The sequence below is a fragment of the Mesoplodon densirostris genome, chromosome 14 (genome assembly GCF_025265405.1).
Source record: "Mesoplodon densirostris isolate mMesDen1 chromosome 14, mMesDen1 primary haplotype, whole genome shotgun sequence".
In the NCBI taxonomy this organism is placed as follows: Eukaryota; Metazoa; Chordata; class Mammalia; order Artiodactyla; family Ziphiidae; genus Mesoplodon; species Mesoplodon densirostris.
Genome location: NC_082674.1, coordinates 40,627,150 through 40,652,504, shown reverse-complemented (window position 1 = coordinate 40,652,504; position 25,355 = coordinate 40,627,150). Strand labels below are relative to the sequence as shown.

At 39.5% G+C, this 25,355-nt stretch overlaps 1 protein-coding gene across 2 annotated transcripts in view; it reads left to right on the top strand.

Moving 5' to 3' along the window:
* FSHR (follicle stimulating hormone receptor) overlaps nt 1-25,355 on the top strand; it is a 171,504-nt gene that overhangs the window by 64,732 nt on the left and 81,417 nt on the right. For both annotated transcript variants that reach the window (XM_060117028.1, XM_060117027.1), the window contains exon 2: nt 8,734-8,805. In XM_060117028.1, the coding sequence (XP_059973011.1) occupies nt 8,734-8,805 (72 nt within the window). The remainder of the gene's footprint in view (nt 1-8,733; nt 8,806-25,355) is intronic.

Genomic DNA, 25,355 nt, shown 5'->3' with positions numbered 1-25,355 from the left:
ATCCACAAAGAGGAATTAAATTTGGCCAAGGGTGAATGGACTGCCCAAGATATGGATTGCTTCTAACAGAGACAGAGTTCAAGGGAATCCTAAAGCTTCTCCATTTCAGGAAAGAAAAAAATAAACCCCACCCACCCCATTTATCATGGAAGAGACATTAAGTAACTTGCAGTATAGTGAAGAAAATGTTCTTTTCAGAGCCATCTTGATGAATTGTGCATCTTTATAGAAATCATTCAGGCACTTCATGCCCCCTTAACAGAGTGAAGTAAAGTTGCCATCTGACATGAAGGGTATGATGATACTTTTAAATAGCTCTCCCTGTTTACAAACAAACAGATAAATAAATGATGCTAGGGATATGGCCTGGTGAGAATTTCAATCTTGAAAAACTAATTATGAAATATTTCAAGTATGAAGCGTAGAGAATGGTATCATAAACACTCATAATGCACCTCTCAGCTTTGCCAAATCTTAACGTTCGGTCAAAATGGTTTAGATCTTTTTAAAAAATACAAAACATTTTAGATATATTTGTGTTTCACTCCTTTTCTTCTTGTCACAGACGTAAGCACTATGCTGATTTTGGTGTTGCGATTCTCAGAATTTTCCTTTTGGTAGATATGTATGCATCTCTAAACATGTTTTGCAATATAGGTCTTATTACTATTTGAGTATGGTGAGGCCAAAAGATTAGGAGGAAACTACCTTTGAAAAGATAGTTTGTTATTCTCACAGCTCCCAGGAGAAGGGGCACATGGGGAAGCACCAGGGTTGGTCACGAGGCAGAGGGAGCTGGGGGAAAACATTTTATTGTGGCTTCCAAGGAGAAAAAAGTGGGTGAAACAGGGTAAACAGGTTTAGGATTGGCTAGTCTAAATAATTTCAGTGGACTCTGTGGTGTAGGAGCTTCCCTGGGGTGATTAGGACAGAGGAATGGTGGCCCAGAGTGTAAGGGCCCCTTAAAGGAGGTGCTTGGGGGTATGGATTAGTTGGTTTACATAAGAAAGGCACACTCTCAGGCCAGTTGTTTGCTATCTCTAGGAGTTAGCCCTAGGAGTAGTCCCTCCAGAGTCAGCAAACCCCAAGATGTCAAAACATCAAAAATATGGAATGAAAAAACATGATTCATACAAAACAATACACCGTTTTATTTTGTATGTTGTTAACCTCTATGAAAATCATATCATACTGCACATATTGTGCATATAATTGAGTTTTGTTTTGTTTTTTCACAACATTATGCTTTGGGAATTTATCCAGATTGTTGTATGTAGCTCCAGTCAATTTGTTCCTTTTCACTGCTTTATAATTTGGCATTGTGTCAATATATCATAGTTTATTAATATTTATTCATCCCCTTGTTTATGAGCATTTGTCTCCAGTTTTCTATGATTACAAATGATGTTGCAGTGGTTAATCTTTTACCCGTCTCCAGGTGCACATGTGGCCAGGAGACATAGAATAACTGGATTCAAAGGCATTTGTTTCTTTGACTTTAATACATTTTGCCAAATGGCTACTGAAAGTACTTGTAGAAAATTACCCTTCCGTCAAGAGTGTAGAAAATGTCCTATTATTCCACTGCCTCACCAGCACTGTTATTGTGAGGTTTTCCTTTTAATGTTTGCCAATATGATGGTGTTTAAAGGTACCTAGTTATTGCTTAAATTTGCATTTTCTTGATTACCAGTGAAGTTGAGTATCTTTGCATATTTTTATTGGTCATTTGCATTTTCTCTTATATGAACTGCCTGTTCATATCTTTTGCCTATCTTTCTACCGGGTTGTTTGTATTTTTCTCATAATTTTGTAAAGTTCTTTGTATTCTGGATGCTAACCCTTGTTCGTTGTATGTGTTGCAAATATCTTTCCCCAACTTACAATATATCTTTGTTTTAGAGAAATTTTTTAAGTTTATTATTGTCAAATCTATCAGCTTTTCAATTTTGGTGTGCAGTTTTTGTGTCCTTTTTAAAGAAAGTCTCCTCAATAGAATGTTATATTTTATTTAAAAATTTTTAAGTGTTGATTTTCCCCATTTAGATTTTTAATAAACCTGGAGCTGAGATTTTAATATGGTAATAAGCAAAGGTGTTATTTTTATCCACAAGGATAATCAATAGTTTCAGCATCCCTTATTGATTAATCCATATCTTCCTCCATACATTTTTTTTTTTTTTTTTTTTTTGCGGTACGCGGGCCTCTCACTGTTGTGGCCTCTCCCGTTGCGGAGCACAGGCTCCGGACGCGCAGGCTCAGCAGCCATGGCTCATGGGCCCAGCCGCTCCGCGGCATGTGGGATCTTCCTGGACCGGGGCACAAACCCATGTCCCCTGCATCGGCAAGTGGACCCTCAACCACTGCACCACCAGGGAAGCCCTATATCTTTTTTTTATCTTACTGTATAGGCTAGGGCATCTAGCACAATACTGAATGGAAGGTACAATAGTAGACATCCTTGCCTCATTCCTAACTTTAAATGGAATGTGTCTAATATTTCACCACTGAGTATGATATTTATTGTAGTGATTGATAGATTTTACCCCTTATCAGATTAAGAATATTCCCCCCTTTTCTCGTTTGTCAAAATGTTTTGGGTTTTTATCAAATATATTTTCTATGCCTATTAATAAAATCATGTGATTTTACACTTTTAATTTCTTAATGTGGAAATTTCCTTTAATAGAGATATCTAATATTTAGCAACCCTTGAAATCTGGGACAAACCCAAATGATAATGGTATATTATTTGTTTAGCCTCCATTTGGATATACACTGTCACTACACTATTTCAGATTTTTTCCAATTACATTAGTAAGTGAGATTGGTCTAAATCTTTCCATTCTTTTATTGTCCTTGTCTATTTTATTACTGGTCTTACACCAGCCACATTAAATGGGTTGAAGAACTTTCCATCTTTTGCTGGTCTCTGGAGTAGTTTGTAAAAGACTGAGATTCTCCATCACTTTAAAAGGGTAGAATTTACTTCTAAAATCATATGATGCTGACCTTGTTTTTGGTGAATAGGTTTTAAACTACCAATCCAATTTGTTGATCATTATAGATCTGTTCAGTTTTCTACATCTTCATGAGTCAGTTTTAGTAAGTATATATTTCTAGGAAAATTATCCATACTGTCTGATTTTTTTTTAAATCTAATGTTATAAAATTGTTCTTAGGGCTCTCTGATTTAAAACGTTTTATTTGTAGTTAAGTGCCATTTTTCATGTCTCTCATTGTTTTATTGGGTTTTTTTCCCCTTGGTTGATACGAACAGATTTCTTTCTAGTCTATTAATCTTTCCAAAGAGTTAGCTTTTGATTTTGTTGATCCTCTCTAACGTATTTCTACTCTTATCTTTATTATTTTTTTCTCTCTACTCTCTCTAGGTTTCTTCTCTCAAGGCAAACAAATTTTGAAATGTGTTTAAAGTTAATCTGTTAGACTCTCATTTGCTTTATTTCTAAAATGAAAAATTAAAACTTAAACTTTATATATCAAGTTGTAATGTCTAGATGAGTGTTTATCTTCTCAAAACATCTCTATCAACAGCCCCTCATTTTACCTTTTTTTTAAAATTAAACTGCTTTTGAGTTTGCATTTTAAGTTCTAGCCAGAAATGGAATAAATATTGGCTTTATAGTTTTCTGTTAACACAATTCTGTTGTTCTTTCACTACTTTCCTGTGTTAGCTCATTAATTTTCCATGTTTTTTGTCTCTTTTTCTGGTATAATAATTTAAAGCTACAAATTTCTCTATAAGAAGCAGTTTAGCTGCATCTCATAACTTTGATATGTTGCATTTTCATCATGGTTCAATTCCAAATAATTTCCAATTATTAATGTAATTTCTCCTTTGACCCATGTACGATTTAAAAGAGTGTTTTGTTTGTTTGATTTGGTTTTGTTTTGGCTCTCCAAATGCGTGTGTACATGTGGGGGGTGGGGGGGATAATTATCTCCTATTACTGACTTCTAAGTAATTCAAATGCATCATTGTCAAAGAAAATGATTTGTTTGATAACAATTTGCTGTCCTTTGTGACCCACTTCTTGGTCAACATTTTTTTAGTGTTCCTTATTAAATAGGTGAATTTTCCAACCATTGTGAAAAACCAACCTATTCAATAAGGAGCATTAATTTCTTTGTTCACTATTCCTTCTTATTTTTGGAGACTTCCTACTGGATTAAATTATCTTCTTTTCTAAGGGAATTCTTTTGCTGAAACTTTGTTAATGGCTAATTAAATTTGTCTAAAAGTGTCTTTATTTTACCCTCACATTTGAATGATTATTTCTGGGCATAGGATTCTAAACTGGCAGTTATTTTCTCTAATAATTTTGAAGGTATTTTTATGAAGTTTTCTAATTTTTTTTTCTTTGAAAATCATATGTCTTTTTTTCTCTGTTTGCATTTAAAATATTTTCTTTTTTGGCTCTACAGTTTTAATTCACAGGTATCCAGCAGTAGATTTGTTATCCTTCCTGGAACTTGTTGAGATTTCTGAATCTGAGGATTTATGTCTTTCATAATTTCTGGAAATTAGCCACATGTTATTTCATTGAAAGTTGCCTGTTCTCCATTTTTTGTATCTTTCTTTCTAGAATGCACATGTGATAGATAGGTAGGCAGGTAGCTAGGTAGACAGACAAATGACACACAGAAACAGATCTTTGCATTCCATCATCCATGTTTCATCTCATGTACCAGTTGGGCATCAAAACACAAATTCCTTGTCTACCAAGTCCAGACAACCCTCTCCCCACTCCTCCCTTCTGCCCCCCACAAAATACACTGACTTCAATTTACCCTCTTAGAATTCTGTTTACATTCACAACTCAAGGTTCCATCTGGTATTCAGTTGTTCTATTGTAGGACCCTAGGAATTTCTTATATTTTCTAATAAGCTCAGCTATGCAATTAAAACAATAATGGTTATGTTTTATAGACAATGTCTGGGTGATCTTTAGTGGAAATATCTTCAGGTTATCTAATTTATAGCATTTCAGGAAATGGAAGTCAAGACTTTCAATCTTCAAAAACCACTTAATTATATTAATTAGTTTGAACCACTTAATACAGGCACAGACGTTGAAATTTTTAGAAAATGTGCCTGCTACTAGAGTTGAACCAAAAAGAACTATCTAGTTGACTTGTTATTAAATAGTCAATTATCCAAGATTCTACTCTTTCCACATCTTATTAACTAATATTTACCTTAATATTTCAACTCCCTTGAAATTTTAGACTGATTGGGTAGTTTAAAGCAATTTTGTTAGTTGCTTTTACCAATTTGTTTTCATCGTTCTTCTGTCTTGTGATAAATAGGAACAAAAGGAACTTGTCTATGTTAACTAAGATTGAGTACATTAAGAGACTATGAACTGACCTTGATTCTTTTCAGATGAGTGTTCTAGAAGTTGATACTGTTCTAGAACCATTACACCCAATCCTAAATTAGATCCAATGGTTTCACAGAGACTATGCTTTTAGTATGATCTGATAGTTTTGAGACCCAGGCTCAAATTCACCCACTCCTTGCAATCTTCCTCTTATATATTTATGTACTTTGGGATCTTTCACATTTCATTCCTGTATAACATCTATAGTTATTACATCAACTATATCCCACATCTGTTTCCTGGTGATTCCAAGGCTTCTGTTTTTGCCTTCCCATGTATATAAACTCCTCCAGAGTGAGAAAAGCACACAGAATTCTCTCTCATGATTCCTCACCATGGAGCTGGTGCACATGGTGGCCAAAGGCAAACAAACCAAGTGGAAGAAAAGAACTGTTTGCCTGAACAATAACTTTATGTGAAATGGGAATTTCACTAATACCAATAAATAATAGGAGACTAAAGCAATGAAAGTTTGTGAAACTATCCAAGTCCACAGTACTGAATTCTTACTGACAGACTGCCTTGCAGAAGGAAGGATTAAAGTGGAAAGAAAACCAACTCCCTATTAACCAATTGCAAAATAAGAGAAAGTGGGAGGGAGGAAAGGCAGAGGAAGAAATAGTATTCCCACTGTAGAGATTCCCAAAGATTCACTTGTAATTCTACCCCCAAGCCTTGAACTCTCAGACTTCAATAGCCATTCAAGAAATGTTTTTCTGAATATGTGTCATGTACCAGCCACTGTTCTAGGCATTTGGTATACAACAGTAGACAAATCAGACGAAAATTCCTCCCTTCACAGAGCTTGCATTCTAGTTATGGGTAAAAGATAAATAAATATATGAATACATAAATAGATAATATAAAGTATAACATGTCAGAAGTACTATGAAGAAAGGGGTTAAGGGACTAAGTTGGGAAAATTGTCATTTTAAATAGGGTGGTTAGGGAAAGCCTCACTGAGAAAGTGACATTTGAGCAAGCAGCTGGATGAAAGAGCAAGCAAGAAGGATATCTGAGAGAGGAATGCTCCAGGAAGAGAGAATTGCAAATGCAGAAATATTAGGCAAGAAGGAACCTGGCATGTACAAAGAATAGTAAGAGACTACTGTGAAAAGAATGAGATAAGCAATGGTGTGAGCTGTCAAAATTGAGGTTAGAGGATATATGGGAAGGGAGAGTGGGAAGATCCTATAGGGTCCTGCAGGCCGTTATATATTGGGTTGGCCAAAAAGTGACTTTGATTTTTAAGTAAAAATAAAAGACACACTTTTCATTTTCACCAAGAACTTTATTGAACAATGTATTCATCCTTTTGTTCCATTACCTTCTGCCATTTTTCAGGCAACTTCATAATTCCATCTTCCCAAAACTTTTCATCTTTTTGAGCAAAGAACTGTTCCAGGTGCCTTTTACAGTCTTCCAGGGAATTGAAAATTTTCCATTAAGAGAATTTTGTAAAGGCTGAAATAAATGGAAATCCCAAGGTGCAATGTCTGGTGAATACAGCAGATGAATCAACTTCCCGGCCAAGATGTAACAGTTTTTGCCTGGTCATCAGATAAACGTGAGGTCTTACATTATCCTGATGGAAGATTATGCATTTTCTGTTGACTAATTCCTGATGCTTTTCATCGAGTGCTGCTTTCAGTTGGTCTACTGGGAGCAGTAGTTGTTGGAATTAATTGTTTGGTTTTCTGGAAGGAGCTCATAATAGAGGACTCCCTTCTAATCCCACCATATACACAACATTACCTTCCTTGAATGAAGACTGGCCTTGATGCGGTTGGTGGTGGTTCATTTCATTTGCCCCACGATCTCCTCTGTTCCACATTATTGTACAGTATCCACTTTTCATCGCCAGTCACAATTTGTTTTAAAAATGGAATGTTTTTGCTATGTTTAAGTTGAGAATCGCATGCAGAAATATGGTCAAGAAGGGTTTTTTTCGCTTAACTTATGTGGAACCCAGACAGCAAAGTGATGAACATAACCAAGCTGGTGCAAATGATTTTCAAGGCTTGATTTGGATATTTTGAGTATGTCGGCTATCTCCCTCATGGTATAACATTGATTGTTCTCAGTTAATGTCTCGATTTGATCACTATCAACTTCAACTGGTTTACCCAACCATGGAGCATCATCCAACGAGAAATCTCCAGCACAAAACTTCGCAAACCACTTTTGACACGTTCGATCAGTCACAGCACCTTCTCCGTACACTGCACAAATCTTTTTTTTTGCACTTCGGTCCCATTTTTACCTTTCTTGAAATAATAATGCATAATATGCAGAAAATGTTGCTTTTTTTCTTCTGTCTTCAATATCAAAATGGCCACACAAAAATTCACCAATTTTGATGTCTTTTTTTCAATGCACGTGGAAAAGCTGTCACATACAATCTAACAAAATTGTTTCGAAGGAAGTTAAAGAAACTAAGTGTTACTAGAGCCACCTTACAGAAAAAACCAAATGAACCTTTTGGTCAACACAATACAAGAGGGTTTTTTTCCTGACTGAGATGAGGAGCCATTGGAAGGAACTTTGAGGCAGGTGTGAGACAAATATTTCAAGCAGAAGAAAATGGCAAAAGCTGAAGGTGGCTGACGTTAAGACTTTTCTTAGATGAGAGAAATTAAGGCATGTTTGTATACTGATGGGCAGGATCCAATAAAGAAGCAAAAGTAGGTGAAGGAAATGTATGAAAGAAAGGGGGGAATTGCTGTAGTGGCTACCTTCACTACAAGACAAGGAAAGAGATATGGCATGGGTTGGAGGGACTGTTTTTAGTCAGGACCCTGGACAGCTCACCCATGGTAACAGGAGGGAAGGCAAGGTATATAAAGCCCAGGTACAGGTGGGAGGATGGCTGGGAGCCATGTGAGAGCATGAGGAAGTTCTCTTCTACTGGTTTCATTTTCTCTGAAGTAAGAAGCAAGGTCAGCTAAGAAGGATAATAGGGAGAAGGTATTGAGAGTTGGGATAGAGAAAGAGAAGGGGCCTCACAGGGCTGTAGGAGTCAAATGGAGTAGTGGTGACAAGAAGGTTCATATCCTAGCTTTGCCACATATTAGCCATGTGACCCTGGGTAAGTTTTCTAACCTCCTTAAACCTCAGCTTCCTCTTATACAAAATGGGGATAACAATACTGCTAACATCACTGCTTTATGGTGTGGGTGAAAAGGGATCATGGAGAAGCAATCATAAGCACTACTAAATGGCAAGCATTCGGTATATTTTGGCTGTTATCTGCTATTATACATTAGGCACTCGATGCCTTATCAATGAATGGATAGGTTGTGATATTTTATGTCCACTCTCTTTTCAGGAGGTTTGTTCTCACCAAGCTTCAAGTCATCCCAAAAGGAGCATTTTCGGGATTTGGGGACCTGGAGAAAATGTATGTACCTGAGCAGTGGGTGACTGCTTCAAATGGGCTATGGGCAGCAACCTCAGACCACATCTAGCATGATTCTCTGTGCTTAGGAACCAGAATAACACACTAAGCGAAGGTTTTGCACCTTGTCCCATTGTATTTCCTTACCACAGTTCCTAAACAGTAGTGTGAAATCTTTCAGCATGTGGCCACTGAAATAAGCATAAGGTCAATCCAAGCAATTCTCACTTTTTTGGTATAAGGTGTTGCTACCAAAGTACCTGTGAGTGAAAGTTTTATAAATCAAAGCCTATTTTCTCTGCTGACATCCATTCTTTTTAAGAGATACTCTCTATTAAGTAACTATTAATAGAGTTAATTATTATTAACTCTGATTAATTTTTAATTGACAGCAGGGCCTAACATTTGTGCTTTAGAGATTTTCTGGACTTCTTGTTCCTAAGCCATGCTGACAAGTGGTAAGTGATATATAAACATTCGAAAGTATTGGGAAAGTTTAGAGCGCTGAGGGCGATTTCCTTTGAAAAGAGAAGACTTTGTTAACGTGAACACTTGCTTTCTACTGGGCTAGTGTAATGTAGGAGTTTCCCCAAATAGGCTTTTCTCAGAGTAGGGTAGAGTAAGAAAAAACAGTAAATTCTTTCATGCTTAAGGTAACCCACCCTGCTTTTGAAGGTCCTTGATCCCATCCGCTAGGCTTTTAGGGATGGGAAAAGTGTTTTTCACCACAGCCAGAATCTAGAACATAATGACAGTAAGTATACCAACAGATAGATGGATTACACAGAAGAGAATGGTTTTTTTCATTACAAGAATAAAGCAACGCCCACCCCCCCAGTTATATAAGCTTCTCCTTCTTTAAGTCATTCAATTTTTGTCTTGGTTCTTTCACCGCACTTTTAAAAAGAACACTTGCCCAGGTCTGAGAAAGTGAGAAAGAAATCCATTAATGAAAGAAACACAAAGCAGAGAGAGTGGCAATGTGTTTGAGCAGTTATGCCAACTGCTTAGAGGAGGTTGGTCAGAATCCTGGGTCTGAGTGTTAATTTTAATATAAACTTACTGTGTAACCTTGATTAAATCACCTTATCTCTCAGAACTTTGGCTTCCTCATCTGTGTATTAAGGGAGGAGATTTTAAAGGGGGAGTAGCTTATGTGATCTCTAATTTCTACGCGCAAGCATCTCCCAGTTGGATGAGAGCCCAGTTTAAGACCTGAGTCTTCAATGTTTACAATTCTTGAAGACATTCAACACGCATAGGAACTGGGAGATGGGGCACTCATCTGAGCAGAGCTCACCAAGGAAAACAGGGAAGGAACAGAGTTGGAGAGCTTTTGACTCAAGGTGTATTCCTGGATGGATCAGCCATTGCCCTGCCTGGAATTAACAGAGACTAGGTGACTATTGGATAGGTCTCCCCCCCGCCAAAAGTTCTGTAATTACATAGAAATAATTCTAAAGACAGGAATCCCAGGTACCACAAATAATTCACCTTAATAAATTCAATCCAGCAAATGTGACTGAGCTCTCATTGGGTACTCAGGCTACCATGAGACCTTCCTTTGGTGATAGATAGTTGATCTGAGCTGACATAGCAATAATCCCAGAGACAGAACAGCTGGTTCAGAAACTCAACTTCCTCACACACAGGTTGTCCATTTCTACCTCATGCCTTTATTAGTCAGCCTGCACTGCCACAGATGCCAGAAAAATTAACTTATGTTTTCAATACTTTTTATGTCCTAAGATTTCCAAAACATTCCAGAGCAGAGAACCCAGTACCGAACTGAACTCTGAACAGACTATTTGTACCCTTCAGTCCCTATGCTCAACTTCATCCACTGTCTCACCTCCTATTCTTGGTCACTGATAAGTTCTCACCTCCTTTCCACATTTATGTTCTTCATTTATGTTCTTCCTCCAGTTTTTAACCAGTTTTCTGAACTCAATAAATATTTGCTTCCTCTTCAATATCTCCCTCTTCACAAATCACAAAATCCCTTTCATTCATTCTGCACATGTGGCCTAGTTTCACATATCCTTATTAAAAAGAAGGGGAGAAAGCTTTCTGGATAAATCCTGCTTTCCTTCTCTGCTACCATCCTCTCTCTTCCCCATCACTGCCACTCTTTTGAAAAAGCAGCCCATATTCACTGCCTCTCTATCCTTTCCTTTCAATCACTCCTCAGCCTGTCCTCTTGTTATTCAACCACAAATTCTCTAACACTATTAAATTACTCTATCAAAGGTCCCAACAATACCAAAACTGTCAGAGCTAATGAATTTTTCTTTGTCCTCTTAGTGTTTAACCGATAGGTAGCTTTTGATTACACTGACTGTTCATGCCATCCTCTCAATACTCTTTCCCCTTTTAACGTCGGTGACACCACATCCTCCTGCCTGTCCTCTGAACCTTCCAGACTACTCCACAACCAGTTCTGTCCCTTTTCTTTTTCCTCAGTTGCCCCTCAAAAGTTCAGGTATTCCAGGGTGCCAGTTTGGGCCATTTCCTTTTTTTATAGTCACATCCTCATTATGATTTATCAATTATATCTTACTACCAGGGCTCCTAAACCTTCAACTGCAAACCCCACCTCTCTTCTGAGGCCATAATTCTTGTTTTGAAATAGAGGCATTCCTCAATATCTACCCTTAAGTGAACCACAAGTGCCTCAAATTCAGCATATCCAGACAAACTCATTATCTTTACCCTTAAATTTCTCATCTTCCCATATTGCCCAGTGAATAACATCACCATCTGCCCAGATTCCCAAGCAAGAAAATTCAGTCTCCCTTGACTCATGTGCCTTCTCTCTTTCTTCTGTGCAGATGCTCTTCCAGTTCTATTGACTCCCTCTCAAAACTATCTCTGGAACCCTGTCCTCATCTTACTCCTGCAGCTATGAGGTTTAAAGTCACTTGCATAGCCTACTGCATGAGGCTGCTCTGCCTGCCCCAGCTCCCATCTCCCACCACTCTGTTTCCAGACCTGCTCTGCTCAAAGTCCCTTGCAGGGACTTTGGGTCCCTCTAGGGACCATCACTGCTATAGGTTTCAGTCTTAAGTCTCTGACACAGAAATCAAAGCTCATTATCTCCCACCATACACAGTATACCCCACACTTTTGCCAGGTAGGAAGATTTGCCATTTCCCAAGCACTACCATTACCAGACATCGTATTGCTTATTTAGAATGTGATGGCTGGTTCTTTGGACAATGCCTGGCACGTAGACCAAAAAATAGGTGCAGGTGAAGGTATAAATGAACAAGTGAACAAATATACTTTCACACTGGTCTTATATAGATCCTGTCCTCCTGCCTAAAATTCCACTTGGTAGAAGCCTGCTTTTCTCCCAAGAGGCAGAGCAGAAGTTTACCCCCCAACCCCTGGACAGCCTTTCCAGAACTCTCCCAGTGCTTCCAAACCATCATCTCGTGCTTGTAGTAGCAATAGCATATTTATCAGATTGCATTTGGAGTTTACACGTTTTTCCAGATCCTTAAGATTGTTCTTTCAGAGCAAGGTCAGAGTGTAACTTAACTTTGTATTAAGTACAACACCAAGTCCTGTTGTTTTATCTCCTGGCTTCACCTCTAATCTATCCACTCGTCTCCTTCTCCAGCTACCATTATCTTGTCCTGGAAAACTGCACCAGTCTTCTACTTGTGCCTCCCCATCCACCAGCATGCTCTCCCCTTGCCCTCATCCATTCTCTACACAGCAACCAGAGTGACATTTTCTAAATTCATACCTAATCATGTCACCTTCAACACCTGGTACACCTGGTACACACACACACGCTCTCTCGCACTCTCTCTCTCTCTCCATACCTTACTGCTGCTCTTAACATAAAAAAGAAACTAGACTGCTCACATTTTCTCCTTTGCTCTACTGGCTCTTCTTCAGTTCATAAAAGGTACCATGTTATGCAGCCCACCATGGGCCTTGCTTGTTCCTTCTGGCTAGAACTTCCTTTCCACTCTGCCCTCTTAATTTAGTTAGTTCCTCCTCATTCTTCAGACCCTGACACCAGTATCACTTGCCCAGGAATGCTCCCCCTGACCTCCCCAACTAGGACAAAACCTCCTGCTAACATAATACACTCTCATATCACCACTAGACTCTAGGTGGTGACTAGCATTTTGACATTCTTACACTTACTTATGTATTACTTGAATTAATCCCTAACTCCCCTATTGGACTGTAAGTTCCATGAGCACAAGGACATGATTGCTTTTACTCATTATTGGATCCATGGTGTCTCACACAGAGTCAGGTACCTACAATAAATATCTGATAAATGCACAAATAAAAGTGAACAAATACAAGTAGTTGGAGAGAGAAGATACCCAGATATAACAAGAAAATACTAAGTCGCAGGAATGATAATGATAACTGATGGAGGAGTTAACAGACATACAAACACTGGCTAAGACTCTACTCTGATCTAGGCACTTACATGGCTATAGTTTAAAATCAAACCCAGGACAAAAATGTACAGGACAATATGTGCAAAATAAGTGATACAAACATTGTATTTGTTCAGACTCTTTCTGTTGTGTGAGGGCAAAAGAAAGTAAACCTCAAACAGGCTGAAGAAAAGAAGGGAGTTTAATGGCTCATTTAACTTGATGGTCAGTGAGAAGGAATGGCTTTAGAAACAGCTCTATTCAGGTTCAAGGTCCTTAGGACTCAGCCTCTCCCCCTCTCTCTGGTCTCCCTTCACTATGTTCATTCCAGCCCTGAGCCCCACCCTTGGTGGCAAGAAAGCAGTAGCAGTCCTGCCTTCAAACATCATCTCAGGTTCTATTCAGGGGGAATGTGCTGCCCTTTTTCTTGCTCAATCCCATAAAAGTCTTAAGATTTAAGTCTGACTTGCTTAGATCACACAACCATTCCTGGACCAACCACTGCAGCTAGGAGAATGTAATGTTCAAATTGGCTGTGGCCTGGGTGATGGGCTCCAGACCTAGAGGTGAGAACACCTACCCCAACCACATGGATTTGGAATGGGGGAGGGAGATCCACAAACAAAAACTGAGGCCACTGCTGAAAAAAAAAAAAAGTGGAGACTAGATGCTGGTAGTTGGGAGCAAACAATGAACGTCTAAAAAGAAAGTTAGTCCTCTTCTCATCCAGAAGAGAGAGGGCTTTGTGACCTGGGTAGTTGGGGATTTGCTACGTTTGATTCTTCCCCCTTCCTCCTGTTAGAATAATTGGAAGAATCCAGTAACTCTGCCCCAATCCATGCTAATCCATCTTTCATTAATCCAGCTTAACCCACCTGCCTCTGCTTCTATAAGAAGTCAAGAGGGAACGGAGTCTTTTGGTAGAAGTGGAGCAGGAGGTTCTCCAATAGAAATGAAATGATCACTGTCACTCCTTAGCTTTCCTCAGCATCACTCTCTCAAACCTCCTGACTCTTCACTGCTTTGGGACTGACTGGGGGAAAAGGAAAGCACTAAACTCTCTGCAGTGTGAAGTGGCTTTTCAAAGTGCACTGTAAACTGTTTACCTTATTTTTAATTATTTTGGAGTCATATATCAGCTTGGTATAAAGTGTGAAGACTACACTAAATAGAGTGGGGGGGGAGGTGACAATGTGGTGATTTATGGTAACCAGAAAAATTATGTATGGAAATGAGTGCAATTTAAAAACACATCTACGTGCTATTGTAACACTGGAGGGGGAAGAAAAGCCAGCGTATAATAAAATATCTTTGAAAATAGGAGAATGATGAATATGTAAATGAGACCAATCAACATCAGCTGAGATATGGTATATGCAGATGAGACGGCAATGAGCCAAAATGTGAAATAGCTCCCAAACCATAAATATGAACCATATAAAATTCATCTGAAATATTCATGATAACATAAGGACAAAAAGTATAATCAAGTGATTTATTCGCATATAGAAATGAGAATACTAGTCTGACACTCCAGCCTCCACCCCCAGATCACTGGGGGAAGAAAAGTTAATAGAGGGACTTTTAGAGGAAGAGATTTATTGAATGAAAATGGTTGCAAGCATGCTAAAAAAGCTGAATATCCTCCAATTCTCAGTTCTTTGGGCTCACTCAGCACAGATAAAGGGAAAGGAAATAAGTCAGGTAACTAAAATACTAATGGCACCAGTGCTAGAAAATTTGGGTTCCAGTCTGCTTTGCCTCCCTAACACTTCCTTAGGTCTGTTCCTACTCTGACCGTCTGTGATTCTGAGAGTTAATGGGCAAAGAAGCCTTGAATCCCACTTACTGAAATAAAGCAAGAAGGAAAGGCTGATGATTCTACAGGCTCCTGATAAAAAACTGAAGCCCAGTGTTGGAGTGGCTGGACCTCTGAATGGGAAGAGGGGATCTGAATCCCCCCCCCCCAAAAAAAAGTGATAATGAGGTTCAGGTTGTACTTTAGAATCCTCTGGGGAACTTCTAAAAACTTATTTTAAAAAATAATGCACAAGCTTGACTGTCATTTCCAGGGATTTTTCATTCTATCTGTCCAGGGTAGGGCCAAGGATTGATCATTTTTTTAAAACTCCCTTGATGACGCTAATATACGTTCACAGGTGAAAGCTACTGAGTGGATGATATTTAAGTCTGAATCCAATTTGTAGAAAGAGTATTCACTACAACATGTATAGTGTATCTACATGGTGTGGTTGAAGGAGCATAAACAGAGGGGAGGTGGTAGGAGATGAGGTCATAGAAGAAGCTGGGGTAAGGTCATGGAGAACCTTATAGGCCATGGGGTAAATTTGAGTGTCATAGTGAGCGTGATGGAAATTACATGGGTTATTTTGAGCAACTAACTATCTGACTTGGATTTGTTAAAGTTCACTTGCACACACAGATTTTGATTTACTAATATTTTGTTAAGAATTTTTGTGTCTATATTTGTAGAGACGTTAGCCTGTATATTTCTTTTCTTATAATTGCTCTGTTTTGTTTTGTTATACTGGTGCTATAAAATGAGTTGGGAAATGTCCCCTCATCCTCTGTATCTTGAAAGAGTTGGTTACAATAAGGAAAGAATACTTTTTTTCCACAAACCGTGCTGAATCAACTCGGTATTCACATGGGAAAAAAAAATAAACCTCAACCCTTACCTCATGTCATATACAAAATCTACCTCTAAACAGATCATAGTCTTAAATGTAAAAGCTAAAACTTTAAAACATCTAGAAGAAAATGTAGGAGAAAATCTTCACAATCTTGGGGTAGGCAAAGATTTCTTAAATAGGACACAAAAAGCATAAGATCAGATTTTATTTTGATGAAGTGAAAATAAAATCTCTGCTCTTCAAAAGAACAGCTAGCAGGAAAATGAAAAACCAAGCCACAGGCAGGGAGAAAAATATTTCCAAAACATGCTTCTGAAAAAGGACTTGTATTAAGAATATATAAAGAACTCTTAAAAGTGAAAAATAAGTAGATAAACAATCCAATTGAAAATAGGCAAAAGATCTGAATGGATACTTCCCAAAGATACACAAATAGACAATAAGAACATAAAAAGATATTCAACATTAGTGGCCATTACAGAAATGAATTTTAAAACCTTAAAGAAATACCATTACATACCCATACCCACTAGAATAGCTAGAATTAAAGACTGACAATATAGGCATTGGTGAAACTGCGGAGTGACTCGAACTCTCATATGTATGCAAAATAGTACAACCCCTTTGGGAAACAGTTTGACAGTTCCTTATAAAGTATTTATCCAAGAGAAATGAAAACATATGTCCACACAAAGACTTGTTCAAGAATGTTCATAACAGATTTTATTCATAATAGCTCCAAACTAAAAGCAATCCAAGTACTCATCACCAGGTCACTGGGTAAACAAATTATGTTCTATTCATACAACAGAGTATGAATAAGTAATAAAAGGGAATAAACTACTAACACAACAACATGGATGAGTCTCAAGCATTTATACTAAGGCAAAGAAGCAAAACACAAAAGAATATACCATACACCAAGTAATTCTATTTATATGAAACTTGAAGAAAGAATATCTAACCTATTGTGATAGGAAGCACATCAGTACTTGTTGGGGCCAAGGGTGATGGTAGGGATTGTCTGGGAAGGGGTGCAAAGGAAATTTTAAGGCTGATGGAGATGTTCTATATCTTGATTGTGATGGTTGTTACAAAATATATGAATTTGTAAAAATACTCCTCGAAGAGTTAAAATGAGTGAATAGTATTATTTGTTAAATTACACTTCAATAAATAAAGCTGATTGTCTAAAATCAACAATTTTTCAGCACCTATTTGGGGCCAGGTGTTTTAAATACATTTCAGTTAATCTGCACTTTATAGACAGGGATACTGACATTCAGAAAAGGTAAGCAATCAACTAGCATCAGAGAGTTCTTTTGCAGGGAAGCTAGGATTTGAACCCAAGGTAATCTGGTTCTTTCGGCTACACAAGGCTTCCTTTTTGTTGGCATCTACCATTTTCCAGAATCATTCTACTAAAGTAAAAAGCGACAATGGGGAGGATTAAGGCTGTGAAAGCTTCCTTTGATGTCATGTAAAATTAGAAGAGAGGATTTCTGTGCCTAAACACTTGGAATTGCCATAAACCGGAACCTAGAGTCATAGAGGAGACAGAGAGGAGAGGAAACCTCTTCTTGGAATATTTTTTTCACCTTCAAGTTTCAGTGTGCCAACTCATTTCTGGGTAAAGATCCTGCTGAGACTGGATTTAGTTCAAGGCTTTGCAAACCGGGCTGCCTGTTAAGTTGCAAATTAACTTAGTCAGCAGTTGGGAAATGTAAAAGTTGGGCCAATTAAGTTGTCATCATTGACCCAGGTCAAACATGAGTTAGTGTCTAGAAGGTGAAAGTCCTTATCTCATTTCCTGTTCTCCATAAATATTCTGAAAATAAGTATTTTTGTTGTATTTACTGCTTCAACCAAGAACACAAGAAGCCATTTTCTTGTCACATTTTGGGTTGATGTGGTTTTAGTATTTCCATTAAGTCTCCTCATTTTCAACTGTTTCTAGGTGGGTCCTCAAAATAAACTCTACAATATCTGATAGCTGCCCAGATCATAAAAGAGAATAATTTATTAGCTTTGCATTTATATGCTTGGGTTTGTTTTGTTTTTTCCCTTGTTTGTTTTCACTTTGATTTCTTTCTATGTGCACATGGTGGGGAGGAGTCTGATAAAGGAAACAGAGTTCCTGAGATCTAGTCATTTTGTGGATGCCTTCAACCTTATATTCATTACAACTGTCCACATCTCAGTCCCTTCTGTTCTATCCATGAAGGGAGAGTAGGGTTTCCTTTGCTGGAAGAGATTCCAAAAAAGGGAATACTGACTGAAAGAATACAGACGAGAGCCCCATTGACTTATTCAGCTCAGGCTGCTGTAATAAAATACTGGGTTGGGTGGCTTAAACAACAGTTAAATCTCACAGTTCTAAGAGTCCAAGATTAGAAGTCCAAGTGGGAGAACCCACTCCCTGCCTTTTCTCTGTATCTCCACATGGTTAAGAGAGAGCTCTGGTCTCTTTATCCCCTTATGTGGGCACCAATCCCATCATGAGAGCTCCACCTCCATGACCTTATCCAATTATTTCCCAAAGTCCCCATCTCCAAATGCCACCACACTGGGAATTAGGGCCTAAACATATGAACTTGGGGTGTTGGGGGGGAGACACCAACACTCAGTCCATAGCCCCCACTGTGAACTAGCAAGCTTACAGTATGTATGTATAGTATGTATGTTATAGATGCTCCCTTGCTTGGGAAAGCACAGATATGCCCTCATTAACATCTTCCATCTCTAGGATCCTCCAGCCTCGTGGCTACTTGATGCTCTAAGGCATTCACGGTCCTGGTGACCTCTGCTTGCTGCCTTTCATTCAGCAGCTAAAGCTTACAGGTGGCATGACTTCACAGAGTTTACTCAAGCCAGGCTTTTTTTTGGCTTGCCATCAAATACAATCTCCTTCCATTTCTTAATCTACAGCCAAGCAATGTCATCTTCTCTTTCTTTTAAGACTTCTGCTTGCCCTTCTGACCTTTCTTGACAAGGCAAGCTGTGGGAAAGACCTTCAAATGTGTTATGTTTGTCAGGGCTCACGTATACACCAGAAAATGAACTGGCCTTTTTGTTCTCTCTACCAGTAACTCATTGTTTGTGTCTACTCAGAGAAGATACAATTAAGGTAGCATAACACTCAAGTGAAAAACAGCCTTGTGGCTCTGCCTTACAGACTCTTGCTAGATTTTTTTTCTAATAGAGTAGTGTTAAAATAAAAAGATGCAATCTAAACACAAGCTCCGATCGATGCACAAACTATTTATTTTTATTTCCTCATTTAGCCCATGCCCATCACAACCACATCCATCTGGGCTGTTTATGACTTAATAAGATGGCTTAAGCAGTAAAAGACTCAAATAGGATACACACCCACCTGCCTGCCCACCACCCGTAACAAACAAACTACCTGAATCTTATACTTCAGAAACCTCTTGTGTGGTGCTCAGATCCACTCTGGCTAGCCTACACAGAAACTGAATGATCAGAGATGGGGTTTTACAATTCAAACCATTCCAGAGGTTAAAGAGGTAGAGAGAAAGAGCAGAAGAGAGAGGGACAAATGCCAGAGAAGCCTAAATGAATAAAGTGGAAGTTAACCACCCCAGTGGGTCTGAGGTTCTGAGAGAGTCTGGGCACAGAGGTAGCAATTGTGGATGCCAAGTGTTTCACAAACATGTAATTTGTGCTTGGACGTGAGCATGCTCTGAAAAGCTAAAAGTGCGTGTACAAATGCAAGGTATGAATTAGAAAGAGAGCACATCTGCTCTGCTTCCCATTCATGGTGTCTCAGTTCAACTACATACTGATTACAGATTTTGCCTTTCTCTCTTCTCATATTCCTCTCCAAAGCACCTAGCATGGGACTGGGCACACTGGAAAGATAATGGCAGGCAAAGTTTGTGAATTTGTCATCTGTGCCCCTGGGGTCCTTTCCCAACTTTTCAGAACCTCTTCCCCAAATCAGGCTCTCAGTATCTTTTTTATCTTGTTCTTCATTCTTCGTTCCCAGTAACGATAACAACATCTGAATAATGTAATGGCATTGAAATTCTAAGGAGTTCTGAATTAGGTACTCCAAGACAATTTGCCTTTTTAAAAAGCCATGAAGTGGGTAATGCCACTTCCAAAGGATTGAATTGCTAATGGTGGTATTTTAGTCATGTGGCACATGTGCTTAAGGAGATTCGCTTTAATACCTGAAGAATCATATCTAGACTGACTTACTTGTTTGCACTGCAAAGTCCATGTGTACATGAACAGAAATTTGAGGGAAAGATGAGCTTCCTGTAATCACAGACACTAGTGCCTTCAAGATTCCATCTACTGAGAATGGGCCCCCTCACGGTTTGACACCAGGTGGAGAACTCAGGCTGGTGTCTGTTTTGTTTTGTTTTTCCTTTACTGAATGTTAAAAATTTGGGGTTCCAGTCTTCATGTATTTGTTTAAAATGTGCCCCCTTATACTTCCCCTTATATTGTCTTCCCTACTTCTCTTCATATGCACATATAACTTCTCAGTCCAATCAGATAAAACACTTAAGATGTGACTTTCCATTTAGCAAAGCAGACAGTTGGTTTGGGGGGAAAGGGATGGTGGTTTACTGCAGCACCAAGTTCCATAACAATAACAACAACAAAAAATCCTGCATCGAGGGTAAGTTCTTCACTAACTTCAAGGAAATGAGGCCAAATCAGAAATCACTGGCTGGAGCTTTTTAAAGAGAAGAGATTTATAGGCTTCAGTCAAGTACTCAAGACAAGTGCAGCCTGATGGATGACACCAGCTAATCCATCAAGTGATTTATCAGGGTTCACAGAGTAAATGATTGTGACTTCCGTCACTCCCTGAACGCCTGTGAGGATGAGGCCTGTAGAGCTAATATGCTTCCTCAAGCCGGGGACACCTCCTCTGACTAGTGTATGTGCTGTTGTGTTTGGTCTATTCTATTTGTGAGCAACCTTGAGAGAGACCAGGCAAACTCAGAGAAGCATAATCCATCCATCAGCCAAAAATTCCACAAATTCTTCTTGAGGCACAAAATACATTAATTAGATGAGGAATGATTTGATGAAGCTTATGTGCCAGTCACTGCTAGATGTTCTGGGCAGTAAAGATGAAGATACAAAGTCCCTGCTCTCCAGGAGTTCTCAAGGAGAACAGCAACAATCGGCTGTCATTTGTTGAGTGATTATTTTGCCAGAAACTGAGATAAGCCACTCTACATGCACTATCTTATTTAATTACCATAACCTCAGCATCCCAGTTTTACAGCAAGAAGACTGAAGTCAAAGGGGTTATGTGACTTGCCCAATGTCACACATCTAATAAAGGGTAGGGCTGGGATGGTGAAACCTGAAAACCAGGCTTTCTGACTCCCATGTTCACAAAGTAATCTATTATTCTGTAATATCTATGAATGCAACAAAAGGAGTCCAGATAATAAATGATATAGGACGGTGATAATCTTGTTCTCTAATGGAGTGAAGTAGGAGTCACAGAGTCCTCGTCCATTTTATTCGTAGTAGTAGTTTGAATAGCTTTGCATCGGTTTCCTATTTTACAACTTCAAAACCGCCTCATACAGCTATTAGCTTATTTAATCTCACACACCAACCCTTAACTGACAGCTGGGGCAAGAATTTGAGCCCATCTCACAGGTGAGGAAATGAAATTCAGAGAAGTTTGGTGATTGGTCTGAGATCAACACCTACGAAGTGATAGAGGTGGGATTTCTCAGAGGCCACACGCCGTGCATTTTCTCCATATAACGCTTTGCTTTTTGCAATGCTGTCTCTCATTTATTAAAGAGAAATTACATCTTGAGAGTCTTCCAGTCATATCCGTGTAGGATAGCAACAGAGTGTCCAAGTCAGAAGAAAAAAGTAACCCTTATATTTCTGCCAAGTACATAAACTTTATATGCAGGTGCTCAGCAGTTCTCACACTTCCCACTCAGTCTTGAGCACTTGGCAGTGGGGGAAAAAAACAAAAAAAAGACACTCTAGGAATGGATGGATGTCTGGTCCAAGAAGTGAAAATCCAAGTGCAAAACTGGCCTTTTTCACGCCAAAGAGGAAATGCTCTAATAGCGTGGGTCCATTATTAAAAACTGGCCCATGGTATTTCATCAAAACATCATTTTTTAATGGAAATGTCCTAAGTCAGCTATATTTATTGGTTTTCTTCTTCCTGTTTCTGCCCACTCCCCTTTGTCTCTCCTTGGAATGAACATTCTAGTAACATGTAGATTCAACCAGAACTTCCTAGCCAAGATACAGAATTTCATCTCTGTAAGAAAGGATTTTTCTTTTAGTTAAATGCAGTGAGCATTTTATGACTTTCTGCTAAGTGTCTCCTACATCATGGCATCTCAAATCTTAATATGTATACAAGTCACCTGGGGATCTAACTCATATGGAGAGTCTGACTAAGGAGGTCTGGGTTGTACCTGAGATTCTGCAGTGCTAACCAGCTCCCAGGGGATACCAACATTGCTAGTCCACGGTCCAGAAGGAGTTATAAGATCTAAAAAATACTACTCCTGTGTAAGGAGGTGTATGGTGGAGGATTCAAGAGAAATGGACCACAATCCCTGCTCTAGTGTAGTTGTTGATAAAATACACATGAATCAATTAAAGAAAAGCACAGAACAAATGCATAAACATGTGCTCCACTGCTATAACCAAATGATAGGTAATGGGAAAAAGTTTTCTTATTTTCTTTGTCATTGTCAGATCATATTTAACAGTAAAAACTGTCCTCATTTTTTTAGTATAATTAGTCACTCATGAAAGTATTGCCTCAGTTTCTGAATGTCCCTCTACCGGTACTCTGGAAACACTGCTGGACACTGAAAATTGCAATTCACTTACAACTATTTCAGGAGCAAACCCACTGTATGGCTCATCTGGGCAAATTAAGCCTCAGCACTCCTTCTTGTGGCAGAAGGATATGTATATCTCAGGCAAAAAGTAGGAGACTGAATACAGACATTTATGTCCTTGCAGTCTGAAGTGGACACAGGTCAAAGGGAAAGTGTAGGTCAAGGTAGCACATGTTTCATTCAAGATCAAGTACAGCTAGAGTCGTGAGTGATATGGGTTGGGGGAAGAGAGATGGAGGAAGGCAGTGGGAATGCTGGAAAGAAACAGAGACCTTCTTTGTTCCTTACCCTTCCAGCCAAGGCCAAGAAACATCCCTGGCACAATCAACGAAGCTCACAGGACACCTGGGGCAGAATGAAAGTTATGTTGGTCTGCATGAGTTCCAAGGGAAGAATGCCACAGAGCTAATCACTGGACTGAGATTGCCATTTAATGCCCTTCCGCCACAAGCCATTCATCAAGTTTATAGCAGCAACAAGAGTTCATTACCATGCTCCTGTTTTGCAGATTCTTGAACAAGGTTATGCCTCCAATTTTAAGTGTGGTGTATAAAAGGAATGGGGGAAGGTGGGAGCGTGAGAGGGTTTCTGAAGGGAATGGTAATAAACAGAATAGGTGATCCTCACCAACTGGAAATGTGAATCTCCCCCACCTGCTTATGACTTTGTACAATTAGAAAGAGCACTTCACAGACTCTCAGATTCATTCTTTTTTTTTTTTTTTTTTTTTTTTTGCGGTACGCGGGCCTCTCACTGCTGTGGCCTCTCCCGTTGCGGAGCACAGGCTCTGGACGCACAGGCTCAGCGGCCATGGCTCACAGGCCCAGCCGCTCCGCGGCATGTGGGATCCTCCCGGACCAGGGCACAAACCCACGTTCCCCGCATCGGCAGGCGGACTCTCAACCACTGCGCCACCAGGGAAGCCCTCAGATTCATTCTTATTAGAAGTTCCTAAGCTCCTCTTACCAATCTATCTATCCATTCATCTTTCAGTCAGTCTTCCATATTAGAAGCTGAAAGAGAATATAGGATTTGGTTCTAGCTCCTAAGAAGTTTGTGATGTAGTTATAGAAATAAAAGGAATTCATGTGAAACAGAGGTCACAAACCAGAACAGAAGCAACCTCTAAATGTTGCCGTCCAGATCTTGGGTGCTGAAAGCAGTTTGAAGAGATGGGAGTTAGATCAGTGTGGTGCAGAGAAGCCAGAAGAAGTTTTGTGGAGATTTCCATAATCAAAGGAGAGAGGGCAGGGCTTCCCTCCTGGCGCAGTGCTTAAGAATCCACCTGCCAATGCAGGGGACACGGATTCGAGCCCTGGTCCGGGAAGATCCCACATGCTGCAGAGCAACTAAGCCTGTGTGTCACAACTACTGAGCCCATGTACCACAACTACTGAAGCCCACGCACCTAGAGCCTGTGCTCCACAACAAGAGAAGCCACCACAATGAGAAGCCTGCACACCACACTGAAGAGTAGCTCCTGCTCGCTGCAACTAGAGAAAAGCCTGCGTGCAGCAACAAAGACCCAGTGCAGGCAAAAATAAAATTTAAAACAAAAAAAAAAGAAAAGAAATAAGAAGAATGGCAAAGCTTATTTTAAAAAAAGAAAAAAAAGGAGAGAGGCCAAGTGTTCTGAGTGGCAGATATTCATGAAACAAATTCAAAGTCATAATGGAGATCTGAGGTCTCCCTAAAGAGGTATGCAGGCTCCCACAGTCCTTGTCTTTTGATCACATTATGCACAAAGGTCTCCCACTGAGCTCAGAAAGTTCAAACAGGAGTAGAAGAAAAGAAGATTCATGCACTGGGATAACTGTACCTGAATTCACCAGGATACTGACTCTTTTCATGCCCCACCCATGACTCTGTAGTCAAGATGCTAGGAGATCGTCCATCAATATCCAGATAGTGTAATGGTCGGTGTACAACAGACAGACTCAAATTACATCTAAAACTGTTTAGTCTCATTGATTTGGGGGAACTGTTGTTAAGAAGGCCAGCTCTCCATAGACAGATGTCCCTAAAATTCCTCAGTGCTCCCTAAACTTGGGCAGCAAGGAAGTCAGAAAGGGAAATATTCTGCTCCTGCCCAAACGCAAGCATTTTCCTGATCTCCTCTGGAGAAAGCCAAGTGAATGCTCACTATTCCCAAGCCCAGTTGTCTCCATTGCAGAAATATGAGAAGGTCTTGGTGTGCTTTTTTTTTTTTTTTTTTTTTGGTATGCGGGCCTCTCATTGTTGTGGCCTTGCTCCGGACGCGCAGGCTCAGCGGCCATGGCTCACGGGCCCAGCCGCTCCGCAGCATGTGGGATCCTCCCGGACCGGGGCACGAATCCATGTCCCCTGCATCGGCAGGCGGACTCTCAACCACTGCGCCACCAGGGAAGCCCTCTTGGTGTGCTTTTAAAAATGCTCTAAGAGCTGCTATATTCTGCTTTTTTTCCATAACTGTTGTCAGCGTCAAGACGAAAAACAGGCTCTGTCTGATCAGTGAGTTCATGGGTGACATAATACTATAGCTGGTCCCTGCCTCTTGGCAATCCTCTATTTGAACAATGCAAATGGTAGGATATGACTGAACTAAATATGCCACTTCCTCA